We start from the raw sequence: 23,614 nt of genomic DNA on the forward strand, positions 1-23,614 counted from the left end.
TCCTCTAAGACTTTGTGCATGTACTGCCAATCTACGGAATCGAAAGCTTTTTCTATGTCGATGGAAACAATCACCTTAGCCGGGCAATCAGCATTATCCAATTGGAGATGCGTGAACAGCCTTCTCAAGTTTGTGTCCGTCGACATACCTGGCATGAAACCTGTTTGGTCAACATCCACTAGGGTCGAAATGACCCCAGCCAATCTCGACGCCAAGACCTTAGTAAGAATCTTGAGGTCCATGTTAAGCAAAGCAATAGGCCTATAGGATGAGCACTCCATCGGGTCTTTGCCTGGTTTCAATAGGAGCACCATATATGCCTCCATCATGGACTCCGGTAAGGCCCCCGACTCCCAACAGTGTCTAAAGAGCAGGTTCAGTCTAGGTGCCAACAGGGATTTATAGGTCCTGTAGAAGTCCGCCGGGAAACCATCCGGTCCCGGCGCCTTCTGTGGAGGAAACGCCTGCATTGCTGCCTCTATCTCAAGAACCGAAATGGGCTTATCCAGGGACTCAGCATCCTCGTCCGACAGACGGGGCATAGCAACTCCCCTCAACAACTCGTCCAAACCAGCAGAGTCATATGCCGAGATGGGCGAGTACAGAGCCGAGTAATAACTCACAAATTCATCTAGTACTTCCGCGGGATCAGTAACCAGGGCCCCTCCCCTCCCCCTCACCACAGGCACACTGACTGTCGTTTTCGGATCCGCGGCAAGATTAGCCAGGAGCTTACCGTGTTTGTCCCCTTCTGCAAAGATGGTCTCCGCCTTCCTTTTTACCTCAGTGTGTGCTAGATCTGAGAAATGTAAGGCTACTGCGCGCCTAGCCTCCAGTAGGGATACATAATTGGCCTCTGAGGGAGAGTCTGCATATGTTTTAGCACTCTCCCGTTCTTTAGCCGTCAGGATTTCAGATTCCTGATTGTGGTCCCTCCTGGCTGCCTTAATGGCCGAGATACACTCCCCCCTGGTCGCTGCCTTGAAACCATCCCACACCACCGGAGGTTCAGCCGAGCCCTCGTTGGACTCCCAGTAAGTGGCCATGGAAGTTTTAAGGTGTTCTAGTACCTGATCCTCCATCAACCAGCCTGGTGACAGTCTCCAGCCCCCCCTCGTCCCCCGGTCTGGAAAGGCTAAGGTGGCCATAAGTGGGTTGTAGTCTGAGGAGCCCCCGGCCAAGTACTCCATCCTGCACACATTTTGCAAGATATGAGCATTGCCAAACGCCAAGTCTATCCTAGCTGATGACCTATGTGCAGATGATAAGTGAGAGTAAGAGATGACACCCGGGTGTTTCCATCTCCACAGTTCCGTCATTCCCGCCACCGAGACCCAGGAACCGAGATCCCCCGAGGCCGTCCTAGCAGCATTGGAGGAGTCCAGTGCCGGATCAAGGATGGCATTAAAATCTCCCATGAGCAGCATCGGGACATGCAAATAAGGGCCCAGTGTCACCAACAGATCATATAACAACTTAGCTTGAAAGGGAGGAGGCACATATACATTTACCAATAAAAGCTTATGAACCGATAAATTCAAGAGGAGTGCCACGTATCGCCCTCCAGGGTCAGTAAATACCTGGTGAATCACACACTGCACAGCCTTGCTAATCAAAATTGAAACCCCCCTAGAATAGGAGGAATAGGTGGAGTGAACCGCCCTCTGTATCCAGTTCTTGCGCAGTGCTAGGATCTTACTACCCTCCAGATGTGTCTCCTGAAGGAGGACAATATGTGGCTTGACTTGTTTAAGGTATTGAAAGATCGCCGCCCTCTTGAATTTATTATTCAAACCCCTGACATTCCATGAAAGTATCTTAATTCGACTATCCATTGTGCAATTCAAAACAATACATTCTCACAGACATGACTATTGCATAGTAAAAAATGGGCAAGGGCAACCTGCAACAGGCCATATTGTTCGTGAATATCAAAGGTGCAGAATATAAAAAAGGTCCCATGGTGATGGTCAACAACCCTCCCCTCCCCCCTCCCCCCCTGCCATTATACCAGAAACAAAAACATAAACTGTCCGGTATGCAGCTTCAACCCTGTAACAAACAAACCTGTCAGAGTTCCACCATAAGTGTCGATAGTTCGGCATAGACGTGCACATAAAAGAAAAGAAAACTTGTGCCCATCGCCAGAGCCCCAGTGGCTGATCAAATGCAGTTAGATTGCGGCCACGTGAAAAAATAGATATAACAAGGGCCTGGTGGTCAAGTCCCTCAGGAGGTCCAGCAGATCGTGACAAGTGAACGTGTCCCACCAAGGTTCATGTCAGGGAAATCTGGCGGCAAGGATTCCCAATAAGAAAACTCTTCCCCCCCTCCCCTCCCCATTATATATAAAAAATAAAACATTTAGGATAAAAAATGAATGATCAAAACTTAACAATGAAGAAGGGGGAACCAACATGAAAAGGCTTTACCGTAGGTGAGCAGAACTGTAGAATCAGGGGCACCCTCACGGAGCGTTGATGAACCCATCCGAGGCAACGATCAGGAACGCACTGCAGGCCTCACCGCGACCGATCCAACCATTCACAGGCATCTTGCGGGTTGTCAAAGAATTTCACCGACCCCTTGAACTGCACACGGAGACGGCTGGGATACAGCATGCTGTATTTTAGCTCCCTTTCTCTGAGTCGTCTCTTCACATCCATGAAGGAGCGCCAGCGTTTCTGAGTCTCCGCCGAGAAGTCAGGGAAAAGCATGATCCTGGCGTTGTCATACCTCAGCTCCTTGTGTTTCCTTGCCTCGGCAAGCAACATGTCACGGTCTCTATAGTTGAGAAACCGGACCAGGAATGGTCTGGGAGGAGCACCCGATGGCCGAGCCGCAGTTGGTACTCTATGGGCCCGTTCAACTACATATGTGGGAGGGAGATCCCCCAGGCCCAGCAGGGTCTTAAAGAAAGCCCTCAGCAAAGATGGCCTTAGACTGTCCCTCTGCTCCCTCAAGCAGGCCTACCACGCGGATATTATTGCGTCTTTGCCTGTCCTCAGTATCGTCCGCACGGTGTTGTAGGGACTGGACCATGTCATGCAGCTCCGCTAGTTGAGAGGCATGTGTGTGGGATACATCTTCCACCCCTGAGATACGGTCCTCAGCAGCAGTCAGCCGTCCCCTGATCTTGTCCAGATCATGGCGGATGAGGTTACATTCGGTCGCCAGGCAATCTATGCGACTCACCAATTCAGTCTTTGAGGCAGCTATGGCCTCCAGGATGGGACCTGTGATCGCCACTGCATCCACCTCAACGTCCTGGGAGACAGGGGAAGACCCCTCAGGTGTCGGCATCGGAGCGTCCTGCTGCAGCGCCATTTTGCCCAGGAGAAAAGAGGCGCGCTGGGCATAGGAGTTGGAGACCGAGGAGGTGTGGGCGGAGCCAGTCGCCATGCTGCCCTGAGAACGGAGCTGCCGCAGCTCCTTCGGAGGCTGAGATCTTTGCTTCTCCTTTTTCTTAGCCGCCGAAGAGGACATCCCCGTGATCCCCTGTGCTTCACCCAGCCAGGCTACCTCACCACAGTGTCAATCGCTCTGTCTGGCCGCAATAATCAGGATGGATGTAGCGGATGGCAGCCGGAGCTCTGAGCAGACACATCTAGCCTCGATCACATCCGGCCACGCCCCCCGACTACTTTCTATTTTAATGTATTTGCAATTAGTAATATTCTTTTTCGGCCACAAGATGGCGTAAAGGTTTTTTCTTTCCCTGTTGTAGCTTTGATTGTCGAACAATAAAGCTTTACAATAACAACACGTGACGCGGGACGTGCCGCACCGCGTGGTCACGTTAGTTGTAGGAAGGTTGCCGTGACGGATGGCAGTATATTTAAAGATGAGGATGTGACGTGGAAGGCTCCGCCCTGCTGAGGAAGTTGTCAAACGCAACGTGTCCGGGGGTCAGGAGTCTTCTTATCACGTCGCTCGCTGTGGTCCCATACACTCGTTGCTGCTGTAATGCCATGTTTCCAATGCCTAATTTTATCAGCTAATATGTGAGTAGCCTGTACGTTTTACACTGAATTAAATTCATTTGAACCCAACGGAAGCTCTTAGATGTTACTTTATATCTCTCTGCATGTTCCGGTTCATGTTTTTGCCGGCTACACTGAGTATAATTGTGCTTCCTGGTCATCTTGAAGATTATCAAACATCATTGTGTTATCCGGTTTTCCAATTGAATTCCAAAAGCCCATTTGAGCTTCTGGTAAAACAGGGGTCAAAAGCTGAGGTGAGAGTACCCATCTTCAATGGTGGAGGGATCACGTCTTGAATCCTTGGTGTACTATAACACACGTGGTGGAGTTTTCTATGAATTTGGTCACATGATTTTTTCTTTGGACTTTCACATAGTTTATTTAAACATTTTTTATTTATTATCCATTATCCATTTTTATATCATTCATCTTTTTTGGTTTGCGCTGCACTGCCTTCTATTTTCAGTTTTAATTTCATACACTGTCTGAAAATTTCTTTTGACCAAGAAGTTTTCTATTCTGCTCCTTCCAATTTTCACATCACTGTAGTCAAAAAGAACGTTCATTTGATCCCACGAACGATTAGAAAATAAAACGAACGCTCTAAAAAAAAATTTTTTTTTGAAGTAAGCCATTCTTTTCGTATGACCATCATATAATATATTGCAGTTCTGTCTTAAAATCGGGAAAACAGTCTTTAATTTTTCTTTAAATTAAAATGTAATCCAAGTCTGATATTTACCAGATTTACCCTGTAATAGTGTATATACAATATATCTCTTTTGTCTGTTATTCTCAAAGGGGGTTAGAGAGTTCGCTCCCTAACCATATAGTTGGCTATTTATATTTATCCCTGCATATAGGTATTTATAAATAAACTGCCTTTTATATATCTATCCCTCTCTCATATATATATATATGGTATATACACACACACTACCTTGAACAAGTATTAATACCCTTTGAAATTTTCCACATTTTGTCGTGTTACTTACAACCAAAAACGTAAAGGGATTTTATAGGGATTTTATGTGATGGAGTAGACCAACACAAAGTGGCGCATAATTGTGAAGTGGAAGGAAACTGATAAATGGTTTGCAACATTTTTTACAAATAAATATGTGACAAGTGTGGCGTGCATTTGTATTCGGCCCCCTTTACTCTAATACCCCTTACTAAAGTCTAGTGGAACCAATTACCTTCAGAAGTTACCTAATTAGTAAATAGAGTCTACCTGTGTGTAATTCAATCTCAGTATATCTCTGTATAAATACAGCTGTTCTGTGAAGCCCACATAGGTTTGTTAGAGGACCTTAATGAGCAAACGGCATCATGAAGGCCAAGGAACACACCAGACAGGTCAGGGATAAAGTTGCGAAGGAGTTTAAAGCAGGGCTAGGTTATAAAAAAATATCCCAAGCTTTGAACATCTCACGATGTACTGCTGATGAGAAAAAGGTATTTGGCAGTTTATATTTACTAAAATAATTTCATTTTCATGTTCTGTGTACTGTGGGAGACCAGTAGGGCTGCAACTAACGATCATTTTGATAATCGATTAGTTGTCCAATTATTGTTTTGATCAGATAATAACCCTAAAGTGTGGTGTATGATTTAGTTCAGGGGTTGACAAATTTGCTTGGAATCTAGGAGCCAGCTAAAAAAGTTAGGAGCCAGAAAACGCGCCCCGTCCCGACGAGCTTGCGCACAGAAGCGAACACATACGTGAGCAGCGCCTGCATATGTAAACGGTGTTCAAACCACACATGTGAGGTATCACCGCGATTGGTAGAGCGAGAGCAATAATTCTAGCCCTAGACCTCCTCTAACTCAAAACATGCAACCTGTAGATTTTTTTGAACATCCCCTATGAAGATTTTTTTGGCATTCCACGAGCGGACGCAATTTTGAAGCGTGACATGTTGGGTATGAATTCACTCGGCGTAACATTATCTTTCATGATATTAAAAAAAATGTGGATAACTTTACTGTTGTCTTATTTTTTTATTAAAAAAAGTGTAATTTTTTCCCAAAAAAGTGCGCTTGTAAGACCGCTGCGCAAATACGGCATGACAGAAAGTATTGCAATGATCGCCATTTTATTCTCCAGGGTGTTAGGATAAAACATATATATATATAATGTTTGGGGGTTCTAATTAGAGGGAAGAAGATGGCAGTGAAAATAGTGAAAAATTACATTAGAATTGCTGTTTAACTTGTAATACCAACGGCTCACCACCAGGTGGCACCAGCTCACAAAAAAAAAATGTTTTTTTTTTTGCCCCCCTTCCAAGCCAAGTCGCCAGGACTCTATTTCTAGTCGCCATGGCGACCTGGCGCCCGGGATTTGTCGAGCCCTGATTTTAGTTAATATGTAAAGTAAAGTGCAGTGCCTTGAAAAAGTATTCATAAAGGCTCTTTCACACGTACGGACCGTATGTCCGCATTTTCATCCGTCTAGTACGGATGAAAATGGGACATACATGGGTCCCTATGTGATTACGGGTGTCAGCGAATGACCATCCGCTGACACCTGTAATTTGTCCGCCTCCGCAAAGATTTGCATTTTCGGACGGAAGAAAACCCTATTTTTCTTCCGTCTGCCGGATCCGATCGGATGAACATGGACATATGGTCCGTGTTCATCCGATTCTCCATAGGGGAGAGCGGAGGAAACACAGGGCGGTCCCTGTACAGTGTGCAAGGACCGCCCTGTCAGCTGCCAGCTCAGCTGGGATTTTACGGAGGATCCCTGCTGAGCTGTACGGACACACGGAGGCGGATCATTACTGATCCGCCCCGTGTGAAAGGGCCCTAACCATTGAGATTTTCCACATTTTGTCACATTACAACCAAAAACGTAAATGTATTTTATTGTATGTATTGTACGGTTTATGTTCATCTGTTGTTATCTCAATAAACTTCTATTTGATAAAAAAAAAAAAAAGTTACATATTTAGTCAGGTTGAAAAAAGACACAAGTAAAGAGTGCCCCCTTGTCCTCAGTGTTGACCGTAAAGTGAATAACTCAACACCAAGTTCACTATATGGACCCCTTATATATTTGTACATGTTGATCATATCCCCCCCCCCTTATTCTCCTCTTCTCCAGAGTGAATAAATTAAGTTCTTCTAATCTTTCCTCATAGCTGAGCTCCTCCATGCCTCTTATCAGCCCCTTCTCTGCACTTTCTCCAGTTCCCTGATATCCTTTTTGAGAAATGGAGCACAAAACTGAACTGCATATTCCAGATGAGGTCTTACTAATGATTTGTACAGGGGCAAAATTATATCTCTGTCTCTGGAGTCCATACCTCTCAATACAAGAAAGGACTTGGAAACCGCAGCTTGGCATTGCATGCCATTATTGAGCTTATGATCTACTAAAACCCCCAGATCCTTCTCCACTACGAATCCCCCCAGTTGTACTCCTTCTAGTACGTATGATGCATGCATATTCTTAGCCCCCAAGTGCATAACTTTACATTTATCAACATTAAACCTCATCTGCCACTTAGTCGCCCAATCAGACAGAGCATTGAGGTTGGCTTGTAAATTGGAGACATCCTGTAAGGACGTTATTCCACTGCATAGTTTGGTGTCATCTGCCAAGACAGAAATGTTACTTTTGATCTCAGACTCAATATCATTTATAAAGATTATTAAAAAGTAAGGGTCCCAACACTGAACCTTGGGGTACACCACTGATAACCTTAGACCATTCAGAGTAAGAATCATTAACCACTACTCTCTGAATTCTGTCTTTTAGCCAGTTTTCTATCCATTTCTATCCATTTACAAACTGATATTTCCAATCCTGTAGACTTTACCCTACACATCAGCCGTGTGTGCGGAACTGTATCGAACGCTTTTGCAAAATCCAAGTATACCACATTCATAGCCACGCCTCTGTCCAAGGTTTTACTTACCTCTTCATAAAAAGAAATCAGGTTTGTCTGACAGCTTCTGTCTTTCATGAATCCATGCTGTCTGTTGCTTAAATAGTTTTTTTTCCAGCAAGAACTCATCTATGTGGTCTTTTATTAATCTCTCCAGTATCTTCCCAACTATAGAAGTTAAACTAACCGGTCTATAATTACTTGGTAAAGACTTTTTACCCTTTTTAAATATGGGCACCGCATTGGCCCTGCGCCAATCCAGTGGTACTGTTCCTGTCATTAATGAGTCCCTAAAAATGAGATACACTGGCTTTGAAATTACAGAGCTCAATTCTTTTAGGATCCGTGGGTGTATGCCTTCTGGTCCAGGTGCTTTATCCACCTTTAATCTGTCTAAATATTTCTGGACCCTATCACTTTTGAGCGATTGTGGATTCGGGGCTTTGTCACTACAACCCCCATTATGGACATGAGCTCCACTGTATACACAGAGCTCAAGAAAGCATTTAATAAATTAACCTTCTCTTTGTCCCCAGTCTCTCACTCTAGATTATTTTGTAAAGGGCCTACATGCTCAGACCTGACCTTTTTACTATTAATATATTTGAAGAATTTTTTAGGGGTTTGTCCTACTATCGTTTGCAATCTGTCTTTCGTTTTGAATTTTTGCATCCTTGATTTCCTTTTTACATATCCTGTTATATTCTTTGTAACATTTAAAAGACACTAGTGTTCCTTCATTTTTATATTTTTTAAAAGCTCTTTTCTTATTGTTTATAGCTTTTTTAACTTTGACCGTGAGCCACATAGGTTCTATTTTTAGCCTTTTAAATTTCTTGCCCATGGGAATATACTTTGCAGTGAGTTCACAAACAGTCTTTTTGAAGAACTCCTATTTCTGTGTTTATCGATGCCAATATTCCCTCCCAGTCTAAGTCCTGGAGAGCAGCCCTCATCCTTGGAAAATTTGCTCTCCTTGAAATTAAGGCCCTGTACACACGATCAGTATAAACCGATGAGAACGGACTGAAGTTCAGTTTCATCGGTTAACCGATGAAGCTGACTGATGGTCTGATGTGCCTACACACCATCAGTTTAAAAACCGATCGAGTCCAACGCGGTGACGTAAAACACAACGACATGCTGAAAAAGACGAAGTTCAATGCTTCCAAGCATGCGTCGACTTGATTCTGAGCATGCGTGGGTTTTGAACCAATGCTTTTGCATACTAACCGTCGGTTTTGACCTATCGGTTACCAGTCCATCAGTTCAATTTTAAAGCAAGTTCTACATTTCTGGACCGAAGGATAACGGACTGATGGGGCCCACACACGGTCGGTTTGGACCGATGAAACTGAACTTCAGTCCGTTCTCATCGGTTTAGACTGATCATGTGTACAGGGCGTAAGTGTTTTTTTCTTTCCTGTATGTATTTCTTGCTTACAGCTAACATCAAATGAAATCATGTTTTGATGACTGCTACCCAGGTGTTCCTTTATCTGAACATTAGTAATAAGCTCTGCATGGTTTGAGATTACCAGGTCCAACAGAGCATCATTCCTAGTTGGGGGCCTCAATAAACTGGTCCATATTTTTTTGTGTGTTAATGTCATAACGTGCATATACACAGTGATATGCATACAGTAGGTGTTTGTGATATTGTGTTTTTAGCACGACAGCATCGCGCTGATTCTCGCCGACATGGTGCCGAGATCTCGCCGACATCTCGCACTCACTGGAATAGTGACAGCACATTCCAACGTGCGCGTCATAGAAGCGACGGGAGATCCGACTCGGATTCCCGCCAATTCTACACGTGTGCGGCGTTTGTTATGAATCCTGAGGGGGAAGTCCCCGCCGGATTTTAAATAAAAATTCGGCATGGGTTCCCCCCTCAGGAGCATACCGGGCCCTTAGGTCTGTTATGGGTTGTAAGGAGAGCCCCCCTACGCCGAAAAAACGGCGTAGGGGTCCCCCTACAATCCATACCAGACCCGTATCCAAAGCACGCTACCCGGCCGGTCAGGAAAGGAGTGGGGACGAGCGAGCGCCCCCCCCCTCCTGAGCCGTATCGGGCTGCATGCCCTCAACATGGGGGGGTTGGGTGCTCTGGGGCAGGGGGGCGCACTGCGGGGCCCCCCCACCCCAGAGCACCCTGTCCCCATGTTGATGAGGACAGGGCCCCTTCCCGACAACCCTGGCCGTTGGTTGTCGGGGTATGCGGGCGGGAGGCTTATCGGAATCTGGGAGCCCCCTTTAATAAGGGGGCCCCCAGATACCGGCCCCCACCCTAAGTGAATGGATATGGGGTACATCGTACCCCTACCCATTCACCTGGAGGAAAAGTGGTAAAAACACAAATAAAAAACACAGGGTATTAAAATATTTTATTAGTCTGCTCCGGAGGCTCCCCCTGTCTTCTTTAGCTCTTTTACCAGGGGGAGTTTCTTCTTCCGATTTCCGGGGGTCTTCTCCTGCTCTCCGGGGTCTTCACCGCTCTTCTGTGACGTCTTCTCCGCTCCGGGGGGTCTTCTTCTATGTTCGCCGCTCTCCGCTCTTGACTCTGCACACCCTGGTTCTTCCTCCCGCTGTCCGGTGCCTTCTCCTTCTTCCGCTGTTCTGTGACGTCTTCTCCTCTTCTTCCGCTGTTCTGTGACGTCTTCTACTTCTCCCTTCAGGCCGCTGTGCTGTGACGTCTTCTCTTCTTCTCTTCTCCCGATGCTGACACGTCGCCTCTTCTCGCTGCAATGGCGGGTGCGTGGCTTGCGTCGGATTTATATAGGCCTCACAGTCCCATCATGCTCTGGTACCTACCCATGTGATACCTACCCACGTGGTACCTACCGGAGCATGATGGGACTGTGAGGCCTATATAAATCCGATGCAAGCCACGCACCCGCCATTGCAGCGAGAAGAGGCGACGTGTCAGCATCGGGAGAAGAGAAGAAGAGAAGACGTCACAGCACAGCGGCCTGAAGGGAGAAGTAGAAGACATCACAGAACAGCGGAAGAAGAGGAGAAGACGTCACAGAACAGCGGAAGAAGGAGAAGGCACCGGACAGCGGGAGGAAGAACCGGGGTGCGCCGAGTCAAGAGCGGAGAGCGGCGAACATAGAGGAAGACCCCCCGGAGCGGAGAAGACGTCACAGAAGAGCGGTGAAGACCCCGGAGAGCAGGAGAAGACCCCCGGAAATCGGAAGAAGAAGCTCCCCCTGGTAAAAGAGCTAAAGAAGACAGGGGGAGCCTCCGGAGCAGACTAATAAAATATTTTAATACCCTGTGTTTTTTATTTGTGTTTTTACCACTTTTCCTCCAGGTGAATGGGTAGGGGTACAATGTACCCCATATCCATTCACTTAGGGTGGGGGGCCGGTATCTGGGGGCCCCCTTATTAAAGGGGGCTCCCAGATTCCGATAAGCCTCCCGCCCGCATACCCCGACAACCAACGGCCAGGGTTGTCAGGAAGGGGCCCTGTCCTCATCAACATGGGGACAGGGTGCTCTGGGGTGGGGGGGCCCCGCAGTGCGCCCCCCTGCCCCAGAGCACCCAGCCCCCCCATGTTGAGGGCATGCAGCCCGGTACGGCTCAGGAGGGGGGGGGGCGCTCGCTCGTCCCCACTCCTTTCCTGACCGGCCGGGTAGCGTGCTTTGGATACGGGTCTGGTATGGATTGTAGGGGGACCCCCTACGCCGTTTTTTTCGGCGTAGGGGGCTCTCCTTACAACCCATAACAGACCTAAGGGCCCGGTATGCTCCTGAGGGGGGAACCCATGCCGAATTTTTATTTAAAATCCGGCGGGGACTTCCCCCTCAGGATTCATAACAAACGCCGCACACGTGTAGAATTGGCGGGAATCCAAGTCGGATCTCCCGTCGCTTCTATGACGGCTCTGTCTCCATCGCGGCAAGCCAGCTCGGCGCTGGCTCCCGCGATGGGGCTCGTAGGTGCTCAATCTCGCCGAGAAAGGGAGCGAGATTGACACAATATCGCGTGCACCTACTGTAATTAAGTGGACCAATAAAACAAAAAATACTAAATTAAAGTGAATATAAATCAACTGTCCCATAATTCTTAAAATAATGCAACAGTTCAAAAGAAAAAATCAGTCCCAATGAGGTAATATGCTCCAGTTATGCGCCTCATCAAAATCCAGTGCTTCAGGTGATCTCCCAAATGTGCTCCACCATAGAAATGGCATCACCTCTTACCAAATACAGTGCCTTGAAAAAGTATTCATACCCCTTGACATTTTCCACATTTTGTCAACCAAAAACGTAAATGTATTTTATTGGGGTTTTATGTCATGGACCAATACAAAGTGTCACATAATTGTGAAGTGGAAGGAAAATGATAAATGGTTTTAATTTTTTTTTTTACAAATATGTGAAGTGTGGTGTGCATTTGTATTCAGTGCCCTTGAGTAAATACTTTGTAAAACCACCTTTCTCTGCAATAACAGCTGCAAGTTTTTTAGGAATGTCTCTACCAGCTTGTGGAGCAATGTGTAGTATATAATACCGTAGTACAGAAATAAGTAGCTTGCAGTATAATGTAGAGCATAATCATATACTGTATATCCCAGTGTTCAGAACCTAAAATGAGCAATGGAAAAGGTAACATGGTGTCAGGGCCGTCTTACTGAGCGGGCACCCCTGGGCACAGCCTGGGGGCCCCACGTTCGCCCTAGGGCCCAATCAGGGCCAGACATTTCAAGCAGCTCCCTCCCGCACGGCTTTGACTCTCAGCTCTTGTTTCCTGTAATCCGCCGATCTTTGCGCTGATATGATGCAGACATCGGGACGGTGGCCAGCGAGGAGCAGCAGGGCTGTCTTACAGAGCATGCACCCCCTCCCTCCCCCCAGCTCCCAGAACTTGTATTCCTCCACGGTCCTCCTCTCTGCTCCAGGAACCGTGCGCCGTGCGGCCTGGGCCGGAGGCTGGCTGGGAGCCCGGTAGAAAAGAACATGCGGGAGGCGGAGGCTGCCAAGGAGCAGAACAGCGAGCACACCCCCCGGATCTAGAGGGAGACTCGGTGCCGCCACTGCTGGCCATCAGGTACCTAGGCTGTACATACATGCCAGCATACTGGGGTGAGCAGAGGAGGGACAGCGCTATGTGGTCTGTCTCAGCCCCCCTCCATTGCCTCTCAGACCCCCCCTCATGAGCCTCCTCTGCCTCTCAGACCCCCCTCCTCTGCCTCTCAGACCCCTCTCCTCTGCCTCTCAGACCCCTCTCCTCTGCCTCTCAGACCCCCCCCCCTCCTCTGCCTCTCAGACCCCCCCCCCCCTCCTCTGCCTCTCAGACAGGGGATGGATGGAAAGTGACACACTGAATCTATTGGCAGGGGATGGATGGCAAGTGACACGCTGAATCTGGTGGCAGGGGAAGGGTGCCAATTGATACGCTGAATCTGAAGACAGGTGACAATGGCAAGTGACATGCCGAATCTGGTGGCAGGTGACGATGGCAAGTGACATGCTGAATCTGGAGGCAGGTAACAGTGGCAAGTGATAGGCTGACACAAGTGACACTCTGTAAAGTAGGTGCGTAAATTGGGGCTTGTAGGGGGCCCCATAGCATTACGTGTGCCCAGGGGCCCATGATGCTATTAAGATGGCCCTACATGGTGTCAGAAGTCATCCGTTACAAATTTGTCTTTGTCACCAAGTTTGTAATAATAAATTGGCTTTTAAACTAAAATGAAATATCACATTGGTGTACGTATTCAGACCCTTTGCAACAACACTTGAAATTTAGCTCAGGTGTCTCTTAATACGCTGGCCATACACCATACAATTTTCTTATTCAATTTCTTTAGATTTGCCTTCAACTATGTAGTTCTAGGGCCTGCCTAATCTCCCACAAATTGAAAGTGTTTAGGTTTGACCTCATATTATATGGTTTTGGTAAATCTAAAGGAAGGTTGTACAAGAAAATTGGATAATGTATGGCCAGCCTTAGTTGCTAAGATGTTTCTACACCTTGACTGGAGTCGTACAGCTACGACAGCTCACCCAGGGGAGCCAGCCTGCCGCAGTATAACTGGGGAGGCTGGTTGTGAAGCGGTTAAGTGGTTAAACTGCCCTCATTTGCAGACTGAAGTTCATTCCTTTTGATCTAATAGAACCAAATGATACTTTGTTTATAGTTCTCTCCCAGCGGCTGAAAATGTTGATAAACATTTTCCGGCTTTTACATATTTTTTTTTTTATCTTGAGGCCTCATGTACAGTGGACGTTTTTTCACGTTTTAACAGCAGCTGTTTTTGGCTTCAGATGTTTTTTTCTACAGTCATTAAACTCTCCATCATGTTATCCTGTGTCAATGCACGCATAGGCTGTTATTAGCAGTTTTGGGCAGTGGTGTTTTTGAGCAGTAAAAAAAACCCCAAAACTAGTGGGTTCTGAGAGAAAATTTTCAGCTATAAAAACGCTCCAACGCTGATAAACGCTGATAAACACTCAAAAACACTGCTCACCAGTTTTTTTTTATGTTTTTTGATCCATTGAAAAAAAAAAAAATCTTAAAAAAAAAAAACTTTGAACAGTTTACTGCAAAGCTACTGCCGTTTTTATAATGTTATTTTAACGTCCAGTGTGCATGAGGCTTGAAAGCTGAGTGAGCAGAGAATGGCTTTGTGCTTGTTACATGAATGAATCATGAAAATGCTGTATTAAGATCGTGAGGGGGGGTTGAATCGAGATTTTTTAACGATAAATCACACAGCTCTAGTGTGAACCTAGACTAACAGTACATCATAGCAGTAAAAGCAGAAGGCAGTAATGTTACTAAAATGTTGTCTGTTTTTCATACATTAGCTCTTTCTAGTTGGATGGAAAAAATACTTGCTTTTTTACACTGCTCACTTTTTTTTTAAGAATTCCTATGGAAATATTCGGTGCAAAAGATGACATTAAAATACCCTGCATGTCTGTTAATTTAGTTTGAAAAATATTTTTTCTTATTCTCCAAAACTAATCCATGCACACCCATTCATAATAGCCCTGTAATCAATTTTTCATTAAATTGTTTCTTACTGTGTTTTTCTGCCTCCTTGTAATGTCCTCTGTGAGCTCCAGTGGCGGCTGGTGCTCTATTTTTTTGGGGGGGCGCAAACAAAACCCCAGTCAACCCCCCCCCCCCCCCCCGCCACTCGCAGACAATGGGACCTGCAGACAGACAGAGAGACAGATAGATAGATAGACAGACAGATAATAAAACAAATAGATAGATAGATAGATAGATAGATAGATAGATAGATAGATAGAGATAGATAATTAGATAGATAAATAGATAATTAGGCAGATATCTATAGATAGATAGATAGATAGATAGAGGGAGGGGGAGGGAGCGAGAGATAGAGCTATATATAATTAGATAGATAATTAGATAGACAGACAGACAGATAGATAGATAGAGAGACATAGCTAGATAGAGCTATAGATAAATAGATAATTAAACAGATAGATAGATGGAGGGAGGGGGAGAGAGATAGAGCTATAGATAATTAGATAGATAGATAATTAGACATACAGATAGATAATTAGATAGATAATTAGACAGACATATAGATATAGATAATTAGATAGATCGATAGATAGATGGATAGATAATCAGACAGACAGATATAGATATATAATTAGATAGAGAGCGATAGATAGATAGATAGATAGATAGATAGATAGATAGATAGACAGACAATTAAACAGATAGAGAGAGACAGAGAAAGAGAGAGAGAGAGAGAGAGAGAGGGAGAGCGATAGATAGATAGATAGATAGATAGATAGATAGATAGATAGATAGAGCTGTAGATAGATAAAGAGATAGAGCTGTAGATAGATAATTAAACAGACAGATATATAGATATAGATAGATAATTAGATGGATATAGATAGATAGATAGATAGATAATCAGACAGACAGCTAGCTATAGATAATTAGATAGACAGACAAATAGATAGATAGATAGATAGAGACATAGAGATATAGATAGATAGATAGATAGATAGATATATAGATAGATAGATAGAGACATAGAGCTATAGATAGATAGATAGATAGATAGATAGATAGATAATTAGACAGATAGATATAGATAGATAATTAGATAGATAAATAGATAATTAGGCAGATAGCTATAGATAGATAGATAGATAGATAGATAATTAAACAGACAGATAGATATAGATAGACAGACAGATAATTAGATAGATAAATAGATAGATAATTAGACAGAGGTAGCTAATAGATAGATAGAGACATAGATAGATAGAGACATAGATAGATAGAGAGAGAGAGAGAGATAGATCTATAGAGAGAGAGAGATAGATCTATAGAGAGAGAGAGAGAGAGATAGATCTATAGAGAGAGAGAGATAGATCTATAGAGAGAGAGAGATAGATAGAGCTATAGATAGATAGATAGAGACATAGATAGATAGAGACATAGAGCTATAGATAGAGAGATAGATAGATAGAGAGAGATAGATAGATCTATAGATCGAGAGATAGATAGATAGAGCTATAGATAGAGCTATAGATAGATAGATAGATAGATCTATAGAAAGAGAGATAGATAGATAGATAGATAGATAGATAGAGCTATAGATAGAGAGATAGATAGATCTATAGATAGAGAGATAGATAGATAGATAGATAGATAGATAGATAGATAGAGCTATAGATAGATCTATAGATAGAGAGATAGATAGATAGATAGATAGATAGATAGATAGATAGATAGATAGATAGATAGAGCTATAGATAGATCTATAGATAGATAGATAGATAGATAATTAAACAGACAGATAGATATAGAAAGACAGACAGATAATTAGATAAATAGATAGATAATTAGACAGAGGTAGCTAATAGATAGATAGATAGATAGATAGATAGATAGATAGATAGAGACATAGATAGATAGAGACATAGATAGATAGAGACATAGATAGATAGAGAGAGAGAGAGAGAGATAGATCTATAGAGAGAGAGAGAGAGAGAGATAGATCTATAGAGAGAGAGAGAGAGAGAGAGATAGATCTATAGAGATAGATAGATAGAGCTATAGATAGAGCTATAGATAGATAGATAGATAGATAGATAGATCTATAGAAAGAGAGATAGATAGATAGAGCTATAGATAGATAGAGCTATAGATAGATAGAGCTATAGATAGATAGATAGATAGATAGATAGATAGATAGATAGATCTATAGAAAGAGAGATAGATAGATAGATAGATAGATAGATAGATAGAGCTATAGATAGAGAGATAGATAGATCTATAGATAGAGAGATAGATAGATAGATAGAGCTATAGATAGATCTATAGATGGAGAGATAGATAGATAGATAGATAGATAGATAGATAGATATGGCTATAGATAGATAGAGAGATAGATAGATAATTAAACAGATAGACAGACAGAGAGAGAGAGAGAGAGAGAGAGAGAGAGGGGACAGGCAGGACAGTCAGATAGATTAGATAGGCAGACAGAGATAAGAGATTTGTAAAGCACAGCTGCAGGACGCAGGCACTCTAAAGCCCTCACACACATACAGGAGATGTGAAGCACGGCACCCTCCCCCTCCCTCCTGTCCTCTCTCAGTCCGATCACAGTACAGGCTGAGCATACAGCATAAGGTGCTGGACATGATGGGGTGGACAGGGACACTGGACAGGACAGACAATGAGACAAATAAAGTATTTTAATAAAGTTAATTACCTTAGTCCTCCTGGAGTCAAAAGCGAAAGTAACACTGCCCTGGGGAAAGCACTGCCCATTTCCTTCTGCAGTGAGGAAGCAGCAGGACCCAATTAGAGAGGAGAGTGGAGACACTGGAGAGTGATTGGCTCATGGCGCACAGCACATAGCCACAGAGCTTAAAAAAAACTGCAAATGAAGCGTCTTGCCTGCTGCATTGGCATGACGCTTCAATGATGCTATAGCAGTGCTCTGAGTCTTTGACCGGCGCTCACCCTGAACATGCACCGTCTTAAAGGACCTTTTTTTTTTCTTAAAGGGCCCAAAAAAAAATTTTTTTTTTTTCATTTTTTTTTTTTTTTTTTTTTACTGGCTTTGGGGAGAGGGGGGGCGGCGCCCATGCGCCCCCTATGGACGGGCCGCCACTGGTGAGCTCCCTAACCTATCCTTATCCCCTTCACTTCCATTTGTGGAACTGCAACATTGAGCAGTGCACATTACTTATGGATATGTGCACTACTCTATACACACTAAAAATCCCATAGTTCCTAGTCCATTTCAGGAGCAAGCAAGATAGGTTGGTTACGTTCCTACATATAGTTGGACCATGGCAAATGAACGTAGCCACCCCAAGAGGCAGTTGGAATAAATAATATACATTTTAAGTTAAGAGTACACATTTGAATATAATTTTTATTTATTTTTTTAACAAAAATTGAAAGCGATTGTAAAAAAAAAAATGATATAAAAAAAAAACATGTTATATTTACTTGCTCTGTGCAGTGGATTTGCACAGAGAAGCCCAGATCTTCCTCTTCTCAGATTCCTCTTCTGTGCTCATGGCCCCTCCCTCCTGTTGAGTGCCCCACACAGCAAGCAGCTTGCTATGGGGGTACTCGATCCGAGTGAGAGCTGCCTGTGTCCATTTAGAGATGGAGCCATGATCTGGCCCGCCCCCTCTCTCTCCTGATTGGCTAGCTGAATTTGACAGCAGTGGGAGCCAATGGCACCACTGCTGTGTCTCAGCCAATCAGGAGGGAGAGTCTCGGATGGGCCTCAGGTAAGTATTAGTGGGGCTAAGGGGGGCTGCTGCATACAGAAGGCTTTTTATCTTAATGCATAGAATGCATTAAGATAGAAAACCTTCTGACTTTACAACCCATTTAGTTTCACTTTAGGAATGTGTATGTATTCTTTGTAAATGCGCATTTGCTTTCCCCTACTAAAAATCTGATGTATTATTTTCTGCAGGAGAAGACTTTGCAGTGGTGCAGCAGGAAATTATAATGATGAAGGACTGCAAACACACAAACATCGTTGCATACTTTGGTAGCTATCTGAGGTAGAGTATTAAATGTGCCTATGTAAAACAGAAAATTACCCATAACAAGTTGATAAAAAATAATGCATTCCATATTAATAATTATGCTACCAAAATAAGTGTGCTATAAATTGCCTCCAGCATTGCTCCTGTTTCTTCTTGCCGGAGGCTACCATTTTGCTGAAGCCGAGAGCCCCTGAACAGCAGTAAATAATAAAGCGGAATTAAACCCATCAATTTAATGTTTAAAAAAAACAGTTACATTCCTGGAATGCTGGGATTGCGAACTGTCTCACATTTGCTTGTGTCAACTATCAAATGGCTGGTGTCATAACTGATCACATGTGCAGCACCATGGCACTTGCAGATTAAGCAGAAGCAGCTTTCTTGGCTGTAAAGGATAGGAGAGTTTCATTCCACTTTAGCAGATCGGCCTCTACAAACTTGCCAGTGCCTAAAAATGGAGAGCAACTGAGCATGGGCAGAGTGAAACCGTGTTTTACTGGATTTTAACCACTTAAGGACAAGCCTATTTTCTTTATCGTACACCAAGGGACACAGAGCCTTTAATCATTACATAGTGGGTTGTATAGTTCACCAGAGGTGATTGGACACTGGCACACCCAATAAAGATAAGTTCCCCTCTATATAACCCCTCCCATAAGCAAAGTACCTCCGTTTTTTCGCCAGTGTCTAAGGTTAAGGTCACGACTAAGGATGTGCTAAGAAGCTCTTTTAAATAATCCCTCGGGGGGTGAAGAGCTATGCAAATGGATCCATCCAAACCGCTTACCAAGTACGCTAAACTGTATGGTACCTTCCGATCTATTAGAGCCCTACTCCTACAGTGGAAAAAACATCATATATCCCTCCTAGGGAGGGTGGCGTCGGTGAAAATGACTGTCCTTCCGAAGGTCCTATACCTGTTCCAAACACTGCCCATCCCAGTCCCATACCCCCACCTGAGGAAACTCCAGGCGGACCTATTAAAGTTCACCTGGAACTACAAGCGCCATCGGATACCACGATCGGTCTTAACGGCGCCCCGATCAGAAGGGGGTCTAGCTTTCCCTGACCTTGTTAGGTATTACCAAGCGGCCCAGCTTCGGGCCATAGCGTCCTGGTTTACACTATGTTCATATAACAAGTGGACGGAAATTGAGAAACTGTGGCTAGCCCCGATCCATCTCAACAATCTACTGTGGAGTGCAAACGTGGAGGTAGACCCCGACCGTATGCTTGACCCGGTGTCGATGCTCCGGCGGCTGTGGCGCAAGCTGCTACCCAATCATAAACTGACTTCTGACAGTTCGCTCCTGACCTCCTTTGCCTGTAACCCTAAAGCCCCAGACAGCCTCACACACCGCATGTCCTTCCCCTGCACTTCGCGGAATCTCTTTCATTTTGGCAACCTGGTGGATCCCCTGACCCGTAGACTGCGCCCCTTCGCCGAGTTACAGACACAATATGACCTCCCGAGCCGGGAATTCTACGGTTATCTCCAGATACGCCACTATGCCTTAACGATGGCACCAACACTGCAGTTTTCTCCTCCGACCCCATTCGAGCGTCAGATCCTGGCGGGCTCAGCCCAAAGAGAACTGATTTCAGGGATACACGCTATACTGAATGCTTGCCCATGGAGGTAAAGGGCAAAAATGCGTACATGATTAAATGGGAAAAGGCTCTTGGCGAGGAGATACCCCTGAAACAATGGCGTGGGATATGGACACAGCCAGCGAAAAGCTCGATCTGCACGCTCTATAAAGAAAATGCCTATAAAATCTTGTGCTTCTGGTACATGACTCCGGACGTCCTCCACGCCATCTAACACTCTAGCTCGGACCGTTGTTGGCGTTGCCTTGGGGATAGGGGTACCCTCCTCCACATTTTTTGGAACTGCCCGATGATACTCCCTTTCTGGGACTCGGTCCGGCAATTGCTGGAGCTACTCCTGGACAAGCAGATTCCCCCGTCCCCAAAAATTTCCTCCTGGGTCTTTCGCCACTAAAGCTCCCGCCCCCGTATAAGATACTGGCCAGCCACATCCTTACGGCAGCGAGATGTTTAGTGGCGTTGCATTGGACCCGCCTTGAGACGGTATGTGGCCCAATGTAATGACATTCTCTCCCTACTCTGTCACTCTACTCTTGCCCCCTCTTTTCTTCTTCCTTTCCCTTTTTTTTCCCTCCATAACTTTGGAGTCTGCTAATGACCCCGATTGACATGCTACTCAGCTGTTGGGCTTCTTGATCACTCTAGCTACAACACACAGGCAGTCCTTATAGACTTTTTTTTGAAGACTGTATGTTATGTATGTACTAACTTTTGATCAATAAAATTGTTATTGGGAAAAAAAAATGGATGGTACCCGGGCCTCGCAGAAGACCGAGGTTTTGCCTGTAATTTCTCTCTTGGAGGACTGGGCTCTGAGATCCAGCACTTTCGCTATATATTTAAAGCGTAAACGTTTCTGGCAGAATCTTTTACAAGGCCCAGGTAAGAGGCCTCCTTTAAGTAGGAACCCATATCCCTGAAAGTTGGTTCAACAACACGGTCTGGTTTTCAGCACCACCTGTGGCGGGGATAAGTTAAGTGGGAAAGAATCCTAAGATTAAAATAATGGGTCACTAAAGGAAATTATTTTTTTAGCTAAATAGCTTCCTTTACCTTACTGCAGTCCTGGTTTCATGTCCTCATTGTTAGTTTTTGCTTTGATGTTGCTGTAATTCCTCTCTGTTCTGGACACTTCCTGTTTGTCTGTTTCCTGATAACCACAGTACTGGGAGATTTCTCACTGTGGTCACTAATCAAGGAGGTGTGATTACTGTGTGTCTAAAACCCCTCAGCACCAATCATGTTTCGTTTTACAAACCATCACTGCTAGGGGTGCAACGGATCAAAAAACTCACGGATCGATCCTCGGATCAGCAGTCACGGATCGGATCATTTTCGGATCAGCAAAAAAAAAAAAGTTTTTATCGGTCCTAAAAAAAATTATATATATATATATATATATATATAAACACATATTATAGTCATTGTCAGAAATGGGGGGGCAATATCATGCAGTAGTAAATAATCTTGTTAAAAGTACAATCTTGATGTTTTTACAGCAAGTCCTGTCCAAACAGCCTCACTTGCTTCCTCTTTAATCCACCTCTGTTAATTGCTACTGTGCTCTCCCCCCTCCCCTCCCCTCCTCTCACACCAGTGCTTCACTGACATTCCCTCTCCAAGTCTGCTTGTCAGAGCCCAGTGCACAGCGTGACACGCCTCCCCGGGGAGGCGTGTCACGCTGGGCTTTGGCAAGCAGACTGGGTGGAGCAAGATGGCCGCCGCTCCGGAGCTAGGCCGAAGCCGGGGACTTTCCTAGGCCTAGGCTCCGGAGCGCTCCGCGGTTAGCGGGGTGTGCCGATCCGAACGGGGTGACCCGTTCGGATCACGGATCGGTGACGATCCGTTGCACCCCTAATCACTGCCCTCTATTGGCTCTCTGGCTCTGTACATCAGAGAACCAGGAAACAACAGCAAAAACTAAACTAAACTGCAGGCACATTATATGATGGGTTTTTATCTATTTTTAATCATTTTTAAAAGGAATCCGTTAACTATTATGTCTCTATGCCGTGTAAACAGTCATTTCAGCTAATTTTTTTTTTCCTTTAGTGACCCTTTAAAGGAACACTAAAGGCAAACATTTTTTTTTTTTTTAAATAACAACCATGTTATACTTACCTCCACTGTGCAGCTCGTTTTTGCACAGGGTGTCCCCGAACCATGTCTTCTGGGGTCCCTCGGCGGCTGTCCCAGCTCCTCCTCGCAAAAGCTTTCTACCTTCATGCGAGCAAGCTCGCATGGTGGAACGCTTTTGCGAGCGCGTTCCCGTGATACAGCGATGGCCATAGCCGCCGACTGTATCACTCGGCCCTGCCCCCCAGCGCGCCGCGTCATCCGTTGTGATTGACAGCAGCGCCAGCCAATGGCTGCGCTGCTATCAATCCGCCCAGCCTAGCCAATCAACAGCCAGGCTGGGAACCCAAGAACATCACATGGACGCGCCCGGAAAATTTCGAACAGTCAGGTAAGAAAAACGGGGGCTCGGGGGGGGGGGCGGTACCAACGGATGTTTTTTCACCTTAATGCATAGGATGCATTAAGGTGAAAAAACATTTACCTTTACAGCCCCTTTAAGGACTTTCCCTTCCTTATGAATAGTGTCTTGTCTATGTCTGCCACTAGAGGGAGTAAAGAGCAATGTTCCACTTACCATGTCAGGAACGAAAAGCTCAGTGTCAGCTCTACACACTCCTCTACTGCATCTCTGAATGGCATAAGTGTTTGAAGGAGAAGATGTCTTTCACAGCCAGATATTGTGATCCCTGGGACCCTGCATCTTCTTGTTTCTGCATGAAACTACCGCCACCCCCCCCTAAGCTTGCGTGCGCACAGAAGGCGCGCTTTTACAGCCCTCGGCAGAGTACAGGGGAGCGTGGTCACGTGAGCGGGCACATGTGGTGTGCGCGCTGCTCTACTGCGCAGGCACAGGGCGTAATTTTTATAAAGGCAGATTCAGACACCTATAATTCCCAGAAGAGACACAGCAGCTTTGTGGGCCATGTGAGTTTGCTCTGGGTGGTTGGATTCAGGCATTCCTGGACAGCATAATAACTGTGTGATTAGTTGCTGACTTTATGTAGA

General features: G+C 45.0%; 1 protein-coding gene across 2 annotated transcripts in view; it reads left to right on the top strand.

The window, feature by feature from the left end:
• Positions 1-23,614, top strand: part of MAP4K3 (mitogen-activated protein kinase kinase kinase kinase 3) — an 831,592-nt gene that overhangs the window by 158,924 nt on the left and 649,054 nt on the right. For both annotated transcript variants that reach the window (XM_040350750.1, XM_040350751.1), the window contains exon 3: positions 18,844-18,934. In XM_040350750.1, coding sequence (XP_040206684.1) covers positions 18,844-18,934 — 91 coding nt within the window. The remainder of the gene's footprint in view (positions 1-18,843; positions 18,935-23,614) is intronic.

Source organism: Rana temporaria, chromosome 4 (genome assembly GCF_905171775.1).
Source record: "Rana temporaria chromosome 4, aRanTem1.1, whole genome shotgun sequence".
Taxonomy (NCBI): Eukaryota; Metazoa; Chordata; class Amphibia; order Anura; family Ranidae; genus Rana; species Rana temporaria.